The following is a 17,500-nucleotide window of genomic DNA, read 5'->3' as shown; positions in this document are numbered from 1 at the left end:
GACTCCCTACTCCGTCCTGCAGGGCGAGTTCGGCGTCTACCTGGTCTCCGACGGCAGCAGCCGCCCCTACCGCTGCAAGATCAAGGCGCCCGGCTTCGCTCACCTGGTAAGAGATTCCCTGGGGATGGGGGCTGCCGGGGCAGTCTGGAAAGGGGGGCGTTCTCGCTTTAGGGGTGCTGTGGGGACAGTCTGGTGGATGGGATGGGGTTCTCGCTCTAGGGGTGCTGCGGGGACAGTCTGGGGGGGGAAGGGGATCGGGTGCCTCACTTAAGGGCACCACAAGGACAGTCCTGGGTGTGTCTCGCTTTAGAATCATAGAATATCAGGGTCGGAAGGGACCTCAGGAGGTCATCTAGTCCAACCCCCTGCTCAAAGCAGGACCAATCCCCAATTTTTGCCCCAGATCCCTAAAGGGCCCCCTCAAGGATTGAACTTACAACCCTGGGTTTAGCAGGCCAATGCTCAAACCACTGGGCTATCCTGCCCCCTAGGCGTGCCGTGGGGGCAGTCTGGGGGAGGGGGTGGGTGTCTCCCTTTAGGGGTGCCGCGGAGGCAGTCCTGGGCATGTCGCTTTATGGATCTGCCGGGACTCTACAGCTCCCCGTGTTGCACGGGGAGCCCCTGTGAGCAGTGACTCGGCGCTAGGTGCCCAGCACTATCTGAGCTCTGCCCATCCTTGTGGATGGCTTCCCCTGCACTGAGCTGTGGGCTTATTCTGGGCCCCGAGCTGCTGCTAAGGCACGTGGCACAGAAAAGGGAAGTGCGGGCAGCCAAGCTCAGCCCGCCAAGGGGCTGCATTGGGCACAGGGCCAGCCCTGGGCCAGTGGTGCTGCTGGCAAGGTTCAACCCACAGATCTGGGTCTGTTGCTGAGCAGCTCCAGCCTGGCTCTGGGGGGCAGTGCTCACTGGGCCCCGTTGCTGTGCAGGGTGGCTGGGCCCACGTAGGGGTGAGGCCAGTACAGGCTGCGACCTAGGGCTCCTGGGCTGAAGGGTGCTGATCACCGGAGTCCTGCAGAGCCTGATCTGCTCCTGGCCGAGGAGCAAGAAACGCCGGGTCCCAGCCTGGGGTCGAGATTCAGGCCCTACCTGTGCAGCCCCAGTCCCACCTGCCATGAGAGGTGGTGGCTGTCGGTGGGGCTGGGGAGGCCGTAGGGACACGCCCCAGGCAGCCGTTGTAGGGGAGGCCGGAGCACCCATCCTGGGCGCCAGCTGGAGGCGAGGGTGCTGTTGACACACATGGCTCAAGCTCAGGACACACTTTCCTGGTGAATTTTCATATACTGCGGTCTTGGCCCAGAAACTCTGCTCTGGGGAAGGTGCTTCCGTTCAGGGACTCAGCCCGGCAGCTGGCATTCCTGCTGGGCCGGGTCACAGGGTGGTGCTGCCCTGCAGCTTCTAAAGCAGGATGCTTGAGAAAGGGGCAAACTGTAACTGCTGTTTTTGTAGGACCTACACAAAAACAGTGCGCTTGAGATGTCACGTTTATTATAATAACACAATTGGATTTAAGACCAATAACCAATATCTAATACCTGTGTGTACAGATGTACACACCAAATGTTCTGCAGCTGTTAGATAGTTACCAGTCCTGAATGTAGCTTGAGTTCGTGGCTTGGGTTCATAGCTTGTGGCGGTTAACTAGCCAGGAAAGCTGAGCACAAGGAAGGGCTGGGTCTCTGTTGGGCATGCACCCATGCCCTTCCATGTTGGCAGCAGAATGTTACCCTCCAAAGTCTTCCATCTCATCCATCCTTTTTGTAGGCTTTAGTTTGAATCCAGAGTCTATAGGTCTTGCTGTGTCACGCTGCCTCTGGGTCTAGTGTGATCACCCATCAATTGCAGACATGACTTTCAGCCTGGGACCTGGCTTTAATGTTCCTTCAATTGTACTTTTGTTCTTTTGAGGGTGGACTCCTCTTACTTTGTCAGGGCTGTTGTCTGCATCTTCAGCTGCTGGGTGTTTACACTTTATTTCATCAGGACGGGCTGGGGCTGGAGCTTGATTCCATCATCCACACATCTAAACTACACGAATCAGATTACAGCAGGGTTTTGCAAAAATGGAGTGAGCATTTTAAAATGGAGTTTGGGACAAGTAAAATGAAGTTTGGGTTACAACATGGACAAGAGTAAGGAATGGCAGACAGTGAACAGAAGTTACAATGTTGAAGCAGTTCAAGTTTCAGTGATTTAAGCAGCAGTTGGATTGAAAGTGAAACTCAATTAGCCAGCTATTGGGGTACCTGGTTTTATGAATAAATGTAGTTTCATTCATAAAACTTTACTTATGAAGTTATATTAATAAAGTGAACAATTAAAAACCATTTACCATCTACATTGTCCCCCTTTTGACCCTTCAATCCAGGGGTATTGAATGGGTCACACTTTATAGAATCATAGAATATCAGGGTTGAAAGGGACCTCAGGAGGTCATCTAGTCCAACCCCCGCTCAAAGCAGGACCAATCCCCAATTAAATCATCCCGGCCAGGGCTTTGTCAAGTCTGACCTTAAAAACTTCTAAGGAAGGAGATTCCACCACCTCCCTAGGTAACGCATTCCAGTGTTTCTCCACCCTCCTAGTGAAAAAGTTTTTCCTAATATGCAACGTAAACCTCCCCCACTGCAACTTGAGACCATTACTCCTTGTTCTGTCATCTGCTACCACTGAGAACAGTCTAGAGCCATCCTCTTTGGAACCCCCTTTCAGGTAGTTGAAAGCAGCTATCAAATTCCCCCCTCATTCTTCTCTTCCGCAGACTAAACAATCCCAGTTCCCTCAGCCTCTCCTCATAACTCATGTGTTCCAATCCCCTAATCATTTTTGTTGCCCCCCGCTGGACTCTTTCCAATTTTTCTACATGCTTCTTGTAGCATGGGGCCCAAAACTGGACACAGTACTCCAGATGAGGCCTTACCAGTGTCGAATAGAGGGGAACGATCACGTCCCTCGATCTACTGGCAGTGCCCCTACATATACATCCCAAAATGCCATTGGCCTTCTTGGCAACAAGGGCACACTGTTGACCCATATCCAGCTTCTCATCCACTGTAACCCCTAGGTCCTTTTTTGCAGAACTGCTGCCTAGCCATTTGGTCCCTAGTCTGCAGCGGTGCATGGGATTCTTCCGTCCTAAGTACAGGACTCTGCACTTGTCCTTGTTGAACCTCATCAGATTTCTTTTGGCCCCATCCTCCAATTTGTCTAGGTCCCTCTGTATCCTATCCCTACGCTCCAGTTTATCTACCTCTCCTCCCAGTTTAGTGTCATCTGCAAACTTGCTGAGGATGCAATCCACGCCATCCTCCAGATCATTAATGAAGATATTGAACAAAACCAGCCCCAGGACCGACCCTTGGGGCACTCCACTTGATACCGGCTGCCAACTCGACATGGAGCCATTGATCACTACCCGTTGAGCCTGACAATCTAGCCAGCTTTCTATCCACCTTATCGTCCATTCATCCAGCCCATACTTCTTTAACTTGCTGGCAAGAATACTGTGGGAAACAGTGTCAAAAGCTTTGTTAAAGTCAAGGAACAACATGTCCACAGCTTTCCCCTCATCCACAGAGCCAGTTATCTCATCATAGAAGGCGATTAGATTAGTCAGGCATGACTTGCCCTTGGTGAGTCCATGCTGACTGTTCCTGATCACTTTCCTCTCCTCTAAGTGCTTCAGAATTGATTCCTTGAGGACCTGCTCCATGATTTTTCCAGGGACTGAGGTGAGGCTGACTGGCCTGTAGTTCCCAGAATCCTCCTTTTCCCCTTTCTTAAAGATGGGCACTACATTAGCCTTTTTCCAGTTGTCCAGGACTTCCCTTGATCGCCATGAGGTTTCAAAGATAATGGCCAATGGCTCTGCAATCACATCCGCCAACTCCTTTAGCACTCTCGGCTGCAGCGCATCCGGCCCCATGGACTTGTGCTCGTCCAGCTTTTCTAAATAAAGAATTCCACTTCTTTCTCCACAGAGGGCTGGTGATCTCCTCCCCATGCTGTGCTGCCCAGTGCAGTAGTCTGGGAGCTGACCTTGTTCGTGAAGACAGAGGCAAAAAAAGCACTGAGTACATTAGCTTTTTCCACATCCTCTGTCACTAGGTTGCCTCCCTCATTCAATAAGGGGCCCACACTTTCCTTGACTTTCTTCTTGTTGCTAACATACCTGAAGAAACCCTTCTTGTTACTCTTAACATCTCTTGCTAGCTGTAAGTGTGATTTGGCCTTCCTGATTTCACTCCTGCATGCCCGAGCAATATTTTTATACTCTTCCCTGGTCATTTGTCCAATCTTCCACTTCTTGTAAGCTTCTTTTTTGTGTTTAAGCTCAGCAAGGATTTCACTGTTAAGCCAAGCTGGTCGCCTGCCATATTTACTATTCTTTCTACACATCGGGATGGTTTGTTCCTGTAACCTCAACAAGGATTCTTTAAAATACAGCCAGCTCTCCTGGACTCCTTTCCCCCTCATGTTATTTTCCAGGGGATCCTGCCTATTAGTTCCCTGAGGGAGTCAAAGTCTGCTTTTCTGAAGTCCAGGGTCCATATTCTGCTGCTCTCATTTCTTCCCTGTGTCAGGATCCTGAACTCGACCATCTCATGGTCATTGCCTCCCAGGTTCCCATCCACTTTAGCTTCCCCTACTAATTCTTCCCAGTTTGTGAGCAGCAGGTCAAGAAGAGCTCTGCCCCTAGTTGGTTCCTCCAGCACTTGCACCAGGAGATTGTCCCCTACACTTCCCAAAAACTTCCTGGATTGTCTGTGCACCGCCGTATTGCTCTCCCAGCACATATCAGGGTGATTGAAGTCTCCCATGAGAACCAGGGCCTGCGATCTAGTAACTTCCATGAGTTGCCGGAAGAAAGTCTTGTCCACCTCATCCCCCTGTCCGGTGGTCTATAGCAGTCTCCCACCATGACATCACCCTTGTTGCTCACGCTTCTAAACTTAATCCAGAGACTCTCAGGTTTTTCTGCAGTTTCATACTTGAGCTCTGAGCAGTTATACTGCTCTCTTACATAGAATGCAACTCCCCCACCTTTTCTGCCCTGCCTGTCCTTCCTGAACAGTTTATATCCATCCATGACAGTACTCCAGTCATGTGAGTTATCCCACCAAGCTCTGTTATTCCAGTCACATCATAATTCCTTGACTGTGCCAGGACTTCCAGTTCTCCCTGCTTGCTTCCCAGGCTTCTTGCATTTGTGTATAGGCACTTGAGATAACTCGCTGATCATCCCTCTTTCTCAATATGAGGCAGGAGCCCTCCTCTCTCACGCTCTCCTGCTCATGCTTCCTCCCGGTATCGCAATTCCCCACTTACCTCAGGGCTTTGATCTCCTTCCCCTGGTGAACCTAGTTTAAAGCCCTCCTCATTAGGTTAGCCAGCCTGCTTACGAAGAGAGGGAAGAGCATCTTCGCAAGGTGGAGCCCGTCTCTGCCCAGCACTCCTCCTTCTTGGAACACCATCCCATGGTCAAAGAATCCAAAGCCTTCTCTCCGACACCACCTGTGTAGCCAGTCGTTGACTTCCACGATTCGACGGTCTCTACCCGGGCCTTTTCCTTCCACGGGGAGGATGGACGAGAACACCACTTGCGCCTCAAACTCCTTTATCCTTCTTCCCAGAGCCGCGTAGTCCGCAGTGATCCGCTCAAGGTCATTCTTGGCAGTATCATTGGTGCGCACGTGGCAAATCAGGAAGGGGTAGCGATCCGAGGGCTTGATGAGTCTCGGCAGTCTCTCCGTCACATCGTGAATCCTTGTTTTATGTAATTGTTTTAAGGCTATAAATGTGAGCCTGTGGTTTTAGCTTAAAATACATCTGTTTTATCCAGGAGCACATGCAGAGCATTAGAACCACCCTAACAGTCAGGATTACTAATAGAACGGTGATGGGCTGAAGAATTCTATCTAGAACTGCTGACCAGGTGGGCTGCTCCTACAACACTCTGCCCCTTGATCTAGGATCATTACAGTAGTTGTCATTGTAGGGCACAGGTGATCTGTTGCAAACAAATGAAACTAAAACCATTACAACTGACTAAACACCAGATATAATATAAACTTATATGCACACAATTATAACTATAATAATTGGGAATACAATAAAACCATCATCATTACAATAATTGGGTACAGTGACAAACAAAATGAGGCCCGAGTTTGATGCTGCAATTAGCCATCAAACAATAGAAGTGAACCCTAACCCTTCAGTACGCACAACAAATAGCTTTTGTAGGTGTACCACAGTTGTTATGCAAGGTAAAACTGATCTGGACTTAAACTAACGTTTAGTTGCTAAAATGTTGCAGAATCCCCTATTCCTAACAGTTGTTCTCAAGAGGTCTCTGGGGACCTGAAAGATGGGGCCCTACAATCACAGGCCAAGGTCTTACAGGTTATGGGGCCCATGAACTACCCTTCAGGGCTTGGGGAAGTAGAACCAGAGTGCCTAGAGGAAAGTCTGGAATTAACAATACAAGCAAATGTCACTGACAATACACATGTATCAATAATAAAAATAAACAACAAAATGATTATTAGAGAACCTAACAAAAATAAACCTGATGCATTGGGGATCAAAGTCTCTTGGGCAGAGGTGTAAGTGATAATTTGGTTGGGGATGGGGGAAGTAGAGAGAGGAAAAGGCATTTACCCTTTACCTAGTATAGTATCCCCTCTCTCTTTCTCTGGACTCAATGCTAGCACAGGACCCCCACCAAAGACGGGCACAGAACATGCAACACTGAACACAGACTTTGTGATGACACTATAACCAGGTGTTTTATAACTCTTCAGCTGGTACCAGCTCTCCTGATGTTCTGGTTCAGAGGCTGAAAGATAGAAGCTTAGAAACAAATTAGCACAGCGCTCCCACCATGGCAGACCCTGCTCGGTCTCTGCCACAGTGTGTCCGGTACTTGGGGCTGCACCAATGCTCATTAAGCAGTGCATTTCTTGTGAGTTTAAATCCTCCCTTTCTCCCAGTAAAAGGGCATTAATACTCCATCTAGAAAAATGTTCTTGTTTTAAAATCCCCAGTTACTTTGCCATGGCCTGGAGATCTGAGGCAGAAACAGGCACTGTTGTTACTGTTTCACTTTCACCACCCTCTCTCATGGTTGTGGTGGATTTCTTTGTTACTGTTGCAATGGCATTTTTGGCCCTGGGAGGAGGAATCTACCCAAATAGCCCCTTCCCAATCTCCAGAGGGGTCCCAAAAGTCTGCCCCTTCTGGGGTCTCGAATGTCCCTTCTCCTGAAGTTACTGCTGCAATTTGTCTATTTGCAAATCCCAATTTTTGTTCCAGTTGTTTTAATGAGTGATTTACAGTGAGTATGGTCAGCAGGGGCTCTCCCCTGTTCTAAAGTTAACTTTTTGACCATTCCCTGTAATTCCTGATTTATTTTTTTTTCCTCTTCTTTTCTTTTGTGTGATCCTGTAAGATCTGAGAGTGCTGTTTTAACTCTCTGTACCCATCCTTAAGGGCATCTAACTGGGTTTGGGTATTAATGGACATACATTTCCATTTCTCTGCTTCTGCAGCAGAGACTTGTAAATCTTGGTGCAGTTTCTTGTTTTCATTTTTACATTCAGCCAGTTGAAGGAATAGCTCATTACAGGTTTTCCATAGAAGCCGAACTGCGGCTGCTTCCTTTTTCATTGGAGTTGAGGGTTTATATATCCATAAGTACCCAGCCAATTTGTCTTCTAGGTCTGAAATTGTATGGACATCAGCTAACACTTGACCAGATCAAGGGTTGTGTCCGAATTTTTGCAATATTAGTTCAAAAGTTGTGGCTTCTTGTACAAAAGGCAATATTTTCTGTTTTTCTTTAAGGATATCTTTAGATTGTATTTTCTTAAACATTTTCCCCAACAATTGTGAACAACAACAAACCACAATGCAAAACCAAATTGATACACTATAACCTTCTCACTCCTGAAAGAGCAATTTCCCCTTTTTAACTCCTGGTAGAGCAACTTACAACTTAGAATCATAGAATATCAGGGTTGGAAGGGACCCCAGAAGGTCATCTAGTCCAACCCCCTGCTCAAAGCAGGACCAATTCCCAGTTAAATCATCCCAGCCAGGGCTTTGTCAAGCCTGACCTTAAAAACCTCTAAGGAAGGAGATTCTACCACCTCCCTAGGTAACGCATTCCAGTGTTTCACACCCTCTTAGTGAAAAAGTTTTTCCTAATATCCAATCTAAACCTCCCCCACTGCAATTTGAGACCATTACTCCTCATTCTGTCATCTGCTACCATTGAGAACAGTCTAGAGCCATCCTCTTTGGAACCCCCTTTCAGGTAGTTGAAAGCAGCTATCAAATCCCCCCTCATTCTTCTCTTCTGCAGGCTAAACAATCCCAGCTCCCTCAGCCTCTCCTCATAAGTCATGTGTTCCAGTCCCCTAATCATTTTTGTTGCCCTTCGCTGGACTCTCTCCAATTTATCCACATCCTTCTTGAAGTGTGGGGCCCAAAACTGGACACAGTACTCCAGATGAGGCCTCACCAATGTCGAATAGAGGGGAACGATCACGTCCCTTGATCTGCTCGCTATGCCCCTACTTATACATCCCAAAATGCCATTGGCCTTCTTGGCAACAAGGGCACGCTGCTGACTCATATCCACTTCTCGTCCACTGTCACCCCTAGGTCCTTTTCCGCAGAACTGCTGCCTAGCCATTTGGTCCCTAGTCTGTAGCTGTGCATTGGGTTCTTCCGTCCTAAGTGCAGGACCCTGCACTTATCCTTATTGAACCTCATCAGATTTCTTTTGGCCCAATCCTCCAATTTGTCTAGGTCTTTCTGTATCCTATCCCTCCCCTCCAGCGTATCTACCACTCCTCCCAGTTTAGTATCATCCGCAAATTTGCTGAGTGCAATCCACACCATCCTCCAGATCATTTATGAAGATATTGAACAAAACCGGCCCCAGGACCGACCCTTGGGGTACTCCACTTGATATCGGCTGCCAACTAGATATGGAGCCATTGATCACTACCCGTTGAGCCTGACAATCTAGCCAGCTTTCTACCCACCTTGTAGTGCATTCATCCAGCCCATACTTCCTTAACTTGCTGACAAGAATACTGTGGGAGACCGTGTCAAAAGCTTTGCTAAAGTCAAGAAACAATACATCCACTGCTTTCCCTTCATCCACAGAACCAGTAATCTCAACTTAACTTAACCCTCTCTGGGCCAGAGGGAGAGACGCTAAGCCTCCCTCTGTATCACTCTGCCTACTACTACTGAGGGTTCATACACTAAATATAAAAATCCTTCCAAGGATCAGAGAGAGAAACACTAAGTTCTCCTCTTAAGCTCAGTTTTGCTACAGCTGAGAGTGTATGTACCTAGGATTTTTCGGTTTGGAGCGAGGATCTCTTAGTCCTCCTCCTATTGCCCGACCATACTACGACCAGGGGTATACCCACCTCCAGTTATTTCCCCCCAGCAGTCCGGGGTGGAGAGAAGGATGCTAAACCTCTCCTCTTTTTCTCAGCCCTGCTATGACCGAGGGTGTGTATACCTTTTAATTATAATTCTCAATGCACAGCAATTTTACTATTCAACTAAGATTCAAACCAAAATTCCTATTTCCTTCAGAGTTTCTGGTTAATTAATTGAAAGTTTCCAATCTTTTTCCTATAGTGCCAGGCTTACTAAAGCTGGTGGGGTGCACACCACTTTTTATAATAATCGTGGATTTTGTGCTTGCTCCCCCCACTGCATTCTCCACCATTAATGTTACACAGACAAAACTACACAGGATCGTTTCGGGGACAAGACAAGATGTCACGTTTATTCATGCACACGTACACGCACACGTACACGTTCTGCAGCTGCTAGATAGTTACCAGTCCTGAATGTAGCTTGAGTTCGTGGCTTGGGTTCGTAGCTTGTGGCAGTTAACCAGCCAGGAAAGCCGGGCACAAGGAAGGGCTGGGTCTCTGTGGGGCATGCACCCATGCCCTTCCATGCTGGCAGCGGAATGTTACCTCCAAAGTCTTCCATCTCATCCATCCTTTTTGTAGGGTTGAGTTTGGATCCAGAGTCTATAGGTCTTGCTGTGTCACGCTGCCTCTGGGTCCGGTGTGATTGATCACCCGTCAATTGCAGACATGACTTTCAGCCTGGGACCTGGCTTTGATGTTCCTTCAGTTGTACTTTTGTTCTCTTCTTTTGAGGGTGGACTCCTCTTACTTTGTCAGGGCTGTTGTCTGCATCTTCAGCTGCTGGGTGTTTACACATTATTTCATCAGGACGGGCTGGGGCTGGAGCTTGATTCCATCATCCACACATCTAAACTACACGAATCAGATTACAGCAGGGTTTTGCAAAAATGAAGTGAGCATTTTAAAATGGAGTTTGGGACAAGTTAAAATGGAGTTTAGGTTACACCATGGACAAGTGGAAGGAATGGCAGACAGTGAACAGAAGTTACAATGTTGAAGCAGTGCAAGTTTCAGTGATTTACGCAGCAGTTAGATTGAAATTGAAACTCAATTAGCCAGTTATTGGGGTACCTGGCTTTATGAATGAATGTAGTTTCATTCATAAAACTTTATTTATGAAGTTATGTTAATAAAGTGAACAATTAAAAACAATTTAATCAGTTCTACGTGCCCACAGCTCATAGCTCCACAAGCTGAGTGGGCTGGGGATGGGAGACTTCCCAGGAGCAACCCGGGTGGCTCAGTGGAGGTCTCTTCTCTCTAAGCCAGCACAGGCCCCAGCACTGTGCTGGGGAGCTCATTAGGGGGTGCTGTTCCGTGGGAGTCAGCGCTGACCCCAGTTGCCCACCATGGCACTGGGGAAGTAGGTGAGGGGGCTAAGTGAGAAGGGAAAAGGAGCCTCCCCGCCCCAGCCCAACTCATGAGATGAGACCGGTTGGCCTGGGTGTCCAGGCCTCATGGCAGCCTGGCCAGTGATTGTCCTGACCACAGCAGCTTGGGCTGTGTAGCTCTGCACTTCCAGACAGTTGCCTGGTTGCCTGTCTGCCAGGGGGAGGCGCCCCCCACCTCCAGCACAGGATTGTTCCCTGCAGGGTAATTCCAGGGCCAGGCTGTTCCATCCCAAGTGCTGGCACAAGGGTGTGTCTTCCTTGGGGGAAGGGCTGTTCCGGAGCTGGGCTGGCCTGTCTCCGGAGCCCTTGCCCCAGCTGCTTTGCGGGGCCCCGAGGGAAACCAGAACAGAAAGCAGCCATTTCAGCTGGGAGGCAGCAGCTCGCAGGGCCAGCGGGCTCCAGGCTCCTGCCCCACTCTGCAGGCAGACTGCTCTGGGTCCAGCTGGCAGCACTTGTGTAGCTCTGCATTGGCTGGGGGGCTCTGGGGTAATGGAGCCAGCTGGCCTGGGTCTGGCTGCTCCTCACTTGCTCGCTCTCTCCCCCCTAGGCTGGCCTGGATAAGATGTCGAGGGGCCACATGCTGGCAGACGTGGTGGCCATCATCGGTATGTTGGGTGCTGGGGCTCCAGGGCAACGGGCACAGTGTGGGGGAGGGGGAGGGAGAGGGAGGTGGTGCAGGCACCGAGCAGCAGAGAGGAGAGGGGGCCGGTGATCCAGAGTGGCTGGCATTGCTGGGCAGGCGTGTGGGTGCCAGCTGATTGGGAGGAGCCTTCCTGAGATGCCAGGGCTAAGCAGGGAGCCAGATCTAGGGTGCTCTGGGCCCGGCACAGCCCTGCTGACTCCAAGCACCATGCCTCCTGGCACCCCTGGCTCCTCTTGAGCCAGTAGGGCAGTGTCTGCTGGTGTGCTGGGTGCCCCAGCTCCCCTGCAGGGGGCTTGAGGGAGTTTGGCTGCTGCAGAGGTGCTGTTGGCTCCCTGGCTGCTGGTGGGGGGGGCCCACGAGAGCCCCTCCGGCCAAAGCAAGGCTGGCAGAACTGCGTGACGGGCCTTAAACCCCCAGCAATGCCCTGGCGCTGCTCCCATGCCCATCCTGCGTGACCCCCGAAGAAGGGGCTTGGCGTGGGGCAAGGGGCCTTGTGCCTGGGGCCAGGAGGGCTGGTTTTGCCTTGCTGGGTGCCAAGAGGAGTCTCTGCCCTGCACCATCTAACAGCCCCTCTCCTCGGCAGGCACGCAGGACATCGTCTTCGGGGAGGTGGACAGATGAGCTGCTGGGCCTGCGGGCGGCTGTCCGCAAGCCCTGGTGCATCGACCTCTGCTCCCTGCCCATGTGCATGGTGCCTGTCTGAGCCGGACGTCGTGCCGTGTGTGCACGCACATCTGTGTGCACTGGCTGCTCTCCGTGCATGGGGCTGCACGAATAAAGCTCTCTCTGCAGCCTGCTGCGGTTTGGTTCTTAAACTGAAACTGAATGAGGAATCGCCTTCTTCCCCTATGGCTGGAGCTGCAGGCAGCTTGCTGGTGCGGCGTGGGGAGGGGGGTGGCTGCTTTGATGTGGGGTGGGCAGCCTCCTTTCATCCGGGTCACAGCTCCAGTGCGGCTGTCCCCCTGGTGTCCCTCCTCACCCCCTGCACCTTGCCCCCTGCTCTAGCCCTCAAGTTTCCTCTTACACCTCTCACCTCCTGTGCTTCCTACCCCCACTATCTGAACGCTGGGGAGCCGGGGGATGTGGTGAGTGTGTATGTGTGTCGGGGGGATCCCTGTCATAATGCAGTTTGCTCTGGGCCGGGTGAAATGGGCTCTTCCCCCACCAGCTTCCTGTTGCTGTGGAGGGGGAGCAGCCGTTCCCCCTGTGGGCTGAGACTGCAGCCTCGGTCCTGGCTCTCCTAGGGACGTTCTCCCCACCCCCACCTTGTTCTGAATCCCCCGTCGCAGCCTCTGGCCCCTGCGTCCCCTTGCCCAGGGCCCTCCCCTCCTGATGGAAGCAAGCTGCCCTGCAGCCCCAGCTGGAGCAAGGGGTGTTGGCGGGTCTTGAGGGAACGCTCGTTTCCCCCCCGCCCCTCCAATGCTCTTCCTCCAGCCTGTCCCGGCCTGTAACATCTGGCACGTTAGTGGCAGCCCAAGCAGCTCTTGCCTCTGGCCAGTGCACAGCCCGGCTCCTCGCCAACAGTCCTGCCCGCAGCGCTGCTGCGTTCTGACATCAAAGCCCTTGCCTAAGAGGAGGAGGTTGTAATGGACTTTGACGTAGTCCCTCTTGGCATCCTGGTTCAAATGTGAATGCTGCACAGTCACGCTAGCCATGGGCTGGTCCCTGAGAGATGTTACGTGCAGGTGAGGGTGCATCACACCAGGGGTTAGCTCTAGCAGGGTCCTGTAGGGCTCTGTTCTCAGCCCCCTGCGGTTTGGTGTATCAGGTGATGGGCTGTAGGAAAATAAAACACGCAGTCAGTGCTGGTACGACCGGCAGCTGCCCTGCAGTGGTGGAGCAGTAACCCGTGCCAGGTGCCGTACACAGCACCAGCTGGATCCCTTGCTTGGGTTGGAGCGATCTGCGTCCAAGGCCGTGCAGGTAGGAACACAGCGTGGGCCACGCAGAGGCAAAGGGAAGCTGGGTTGGAATGGGGGATAGTGGAAAGGAGGTGGGGAACCAGCTGAAGATGAGCTCCCAGGGTGCTGCGAGAGCTGCTGCACTCCTCGCGGGTAGAGACGGGAGTAGGGAGGTGGTATCACTTCTGGATACGGCAGAAGTCGCTACTTGCTTCATCCTGTGTGCAGGGCTGAGGCCCATGCTGCAACAGGCTGGTGCCAGCTTAGAAAGGGCTCAGGAGAGAGCTGCAGGAATGATTTAGGGGCTGGGTAACCTGCCTGAGGGAGAGGGGAAGGACACTCGACCTTCCTGGGGTAAGATCAGCACTTACGAGGTGACCTGATCAGGTGGCCAGCTGTGCGTGGGCAGAGGGACGGCCTGTGTTGTGGCTCATTGCCAGCTGTCAGGTGTGGTCCTGGCTGGAGAGCTGGTGCCAGGCAGCTGGTGAATGCAAGGGGCAGGATTGTGGTGGGATGATAACGAAGACACCTGCACTTGGTGCACTGCAGTGAGACACAGGTGAGAAAGATGAACCCTTTGTTATAGGTTCAACACCTTTGCCAGGGCCTTGTGGGAGAGCCCCCAAGCCACCCTACACCACTCCCCCCAGGAGCTCTCAAGCCATTCCTCTGCCTGGTATCTGGAAGGTAAAATCCTCATCCCAGGGTCATCTGAGGGCCCCTGGCTGGTATGCCACTGCCCGGTGCTGGGGGCAGTAGAAGGATCTGAGCCTGCAGCTGCCTGTCCTGGTAGCACTGGGAACTGGCTGTGCTGATGGTGACTCATGGTCGGGGCCCTTCCTTCCCCTTCCCAGGCTGGCATTTCATTATTATGCCATGTGTCAGAGAAGGCATGTGAGGGGGCGGGGGGCTAACAATTCAATTGTCCCCTGGGGGCTGCAATCCTCTAGGGCTGAAGGGTGGAATCCTGCTTTACTCCCTTTGATCAGCTCCTGGCCCCCTCAGCTGGGCCACGCACTGTGGAGATGCATCCGTGGCACAGCTGGGGGGCAGTGGAGCCGTAGGGAGGGGGCTGGGCACTGGGCAGGAGCTCCCGGGGCCCCTCCAGCACTGGGCTAGATTCAGGCTGGATTAAATCCCCTGGGACGCCAGTGTGGGGTGCCTGCGGGGCCCAACCAGCAACTGCCAGCTGCAGGCCTTGGCTGACTCGCTGCTCTGGTTCGAGCTGGCTCCTGTGAAACTCCTGGGGCTGGTCTCAGTCCCAGTGTGGGTACCCGGCTCTTGGGGGCAGGGGGTGGGAGACATGAGGTTCAGTTACTGCCCTGTCTCTGTTCATAAACGGGTGGGAGAGGGTGACCCTGGGGTAGCGCTCCCCTCAGATATGGCTGCGCCGGTTATGTTCACGGCACGTTTGCAGGCCTGAGGGCTGGTTCCCCTTTCTAGAAGCCGAGATGCTGGTGCCCGCGGCTGCGGATGGATTCTGTGACCATTCCAGGGCCGTGTGGGCGAGCGCCCTGCGCACCTAGAGGACTCGGAGGGCTGCAAACTCGTGCAAATGCCTCTGGCTGCAGATGGGCATTTCCCCTGAGCTCTGGAAACTGATGCTGAGATAAAGCCGCTCCAGGGCGTCACATGCAGAGATAATATTGTGTTTGCTGTGTCAGACCTGTTGTAACCTGCTGCTTCCCCAGCCTGCCCTGTGCTGGGGGGCAGCAAGGAGTGCCTGTACCCTTCTTTCTCCAATCCTCCTCTTCTCACCAGCCCCTGCATTTCTACCCCCACGAGTCTTCCCAGGGGGTGCCGGCCCTTCAGGGTGTGGCACGATTTTAACAAACTTGGAAAAAAAAAAAAAGACTTGTTTTTTCCTTGAAAGTTGGATTTGCTGCTCAGCCCCACAGCCCCTGCTTGTCCTGCAGCCTGCTGGGCGGGAATGCCTTTAGCCTCCTCCTAGGATCCCAGGGGGAGGGTCTGCGTCAAGTCAGAACCCGACAGAGTTAAGGAGAGTCCAGCTTGGCTGGAGCTAGGGCCCCCATGCCCAGCCCAGAGTGGCCAGGCCCAGCTGTAGAGGAGAGGGCACAGGCTGGCCATGGGGCTTGGCAAAGGGTGCTCGAGGCAGCTGCAGGGAGGGAGGCAGACTGTTCCTGCCCCAGCCTGATCCCGCTTAGCAGAGAACTACCCCCTGCCAGGTTGGTACCTGCTAGGCAGGGCACCAGGGCAGGGGCACATCACTCGGGCCCTGAAGCCTAGAGGTTAGGAAGGACTTGGCCTGTGCGCTGGGTCTGGAGCCAGGGGGCAGCTGGTGTGGAGCTGGGGGCCCCGTGGGAAGGGCAGAGCACCTCAGCAAGGTGCTGAAGTGGATCCGTTGCGACTCCATGGCGTGAGGTGTGAACGACTCCACCTGGGCTAGCTCAAACCCAGCCATGGCACTTGGCTCTGGGCACCGCCTCGCCAGGAACCTGGTGTGAAACCCAGCAGAGCGAAAGAGCAGCAGCCCCCGGCTGGGCCAGAGCGCAGTGCTGGGAGAGCGTTCTCTAGGGGGACTACGCAGGCGCGATGGGATGGAGCTGGGCAAGAGCGGTGCTGGGATGGATTCAAACTAGCCTGAGTCACCAGCCCCCCATCCGAGCCCTAGCCAGCCCCCAAGGGCCCCTCAGTGGCCTGGGTCAATGACATCACCCAGCCCTTGGATACACAGCTCCGCCAGCGCTTGAGCAATTACCAGTGGGCTCCCACCCTGCCCCTTCCGGGAAGGGACCTGGGCCCACGTGAACCCAGGCCAGTTCCCTAATGCAACCGCAGCCTGGAGAAAAGGGAACTGCCCAGGCTCGGGCTGTGTGAAGAGTTAAGGAGCGAGTGGGGAGTGCAGGAAGGAGTTGCTCTGTGGTTGTGGGGCGTCTTGCTGAGTCAATTGCAGCGCCCAGCCCCAGCTCACACCGGACAGTGTGTCTCCGCCGAGCAGCCGGAGTGGAGCAGTCGCTGCTGCCTTTGCCATCCCAGCCCCGGCGAGGGAGCGATCGGACTCGTGCGGTGGCTCCTTGGCTTGACCCCGCCGGCCAGGATGAAGATGTGGCTCGTGGCCGGCCTGCTGCTGCTCCTCAGGGCCGAAGGCGCAGGTAGGGGTGGGGAGCCATTGCGGGCGGCCCCAGGGCTCTGGCCCTTCTCGCGGGGGCAGGCCTCGTGTGCAGGGCAAGCTGAGCGCACCCTCGGGGAGGCCGGGGAGCCGGCTGCTGGGGGTCCCGAGTCTTTTGAAAGCCCGAGAGCCGGAGGAGGCAGCGCCTGGCTGGGAGCAGGTCTGAGCCTGTGATTGGGCCTTGCTGGGTCCTGCCCGACCCTGCGCCTGGCGAGCCTTTCGAGGGCTGGTTCTGAACGGTCCCTGGAAGCCACTCCATCCCCAGGGGCTCATGGCCTCGGGGGTGCGGGCTCTGCGGTGGGGCTGGGGGCTGCTTTCCCCTCTGGCTCTGGAGGAGCCAGCGCTGGGCTGGGCACCTCTAAAGGGGCAGTGATGGTTCTTCAGACCTGGGCTGGGCACCTCTAAAGGGGCAGTGATGGTTCTTCAGATCTGGAGGAGTTGGTGACTAAGCACCTTGGAGGCTTTTAGGGGCCTGGAAAGGGGGCAGAGTGCGGGTTTGACTGGCAGGGCTGGCGTCTCAGGGGTCACGCAGTGCTGGGGGTGGTCCTGAGGTGAAGGGGCCTGTGCTAAACCGGCCCCTCCAGGGCCGTCACGCCAGGGGCACAGGGCAGCAACCTGCTTTGGCTTGAGCTTTAACTAGGGGCAGTTCTGGGGGCAGCTTCTTGCTTTGTTTTGCACCCGCCTCCCGCTGCAAGGCTGGACACCCTGTGCCGAAAGTGAAACCCCACCGAGCACCACCCAGGGCAGCCAAGAGCTGGGGCTGGGGCTAGGCAGGCTGCCTGGGGCCAGGGGCAAGCGGAAGCCAGTCACACCCAAAGAAGTGATCCCCTGCCCAACAGCCCCTAATGACACCCAGATGGTTTCACTTGGCTTGTTAATGGGAGCTCCACGTGCAGCTGTGGCCCTGGAGCGGGGCAAAGGCCCAGTGTTGTTCCCCCCCTGGCTTGGCATGGACCCCTGCCCAG

At 53.6% G+C, this 17,500-nt stretch overlaps 2 protein-coding genes across 2 annotated transcripts in view; both read left to right on the top strand.

Annotated features, from left to right (window-relative positions):
- The window catches only part of NDUFS2 (NADH:ubiquinone oxidoreductase core subunit S2), a 30,844-nt gene extending 18,544 nt beyond the window's left edge, over positions 1-12,300 (top strand). The window contains exons 12-14 of the mRNA XM_084614050.1: positions 23-106; positions 11,409-11,466; positions 12,088-12,300. Coding sequence (XP_084470176.1) covers positions 23-106; positions 11,409-11,466; positions 12,088-12,125 — 180 coding nt within the window. The 3' untranslated portion in view covers positions 12,126-12,300. The remainder of the gene's footprint in view (positions 1-22; positions 107-11,408; positions 11,467-12,087) is intronic.
- Positions 12,301-16,133: 3,833 nt separating this feature from the next.
- Positions 16,134-17,500, top strand: part of FCER1G (Fc epsilon receptor Ig) — a 30,028-nt gene continuing 28,661 nt past the window's right edge. Inside the window, exon 1 of the mRNA XM_084613955.1 lies at positions 16,134-16,518. Coding sequence (XP_084470081.1) covers positions 16,464-16,518 — 55 coding nt within the window. The 5' untranslated portion in view covers positions 16,134-16,463. The remainder of the gene's footprint in view (positions 16,519-17,500) is intronic.

This window comes from Lepidochelys olivacea (genome assembly GCF_965140295.1).
Source record: "Lepidochelys olivacea isolate rLepOli2 genome assembly, chromosome: 24".
Classification (NCBI taxonomy): domain Eukaryota; kingdom Metazoa; phylum Chordata; order Testudines; family Cheloniidae; genus Lepidochelys; species Lepidochelys olivacea.
This window is presented reverse-complemented; position numbering and strand designations above follow the sequence as displayed.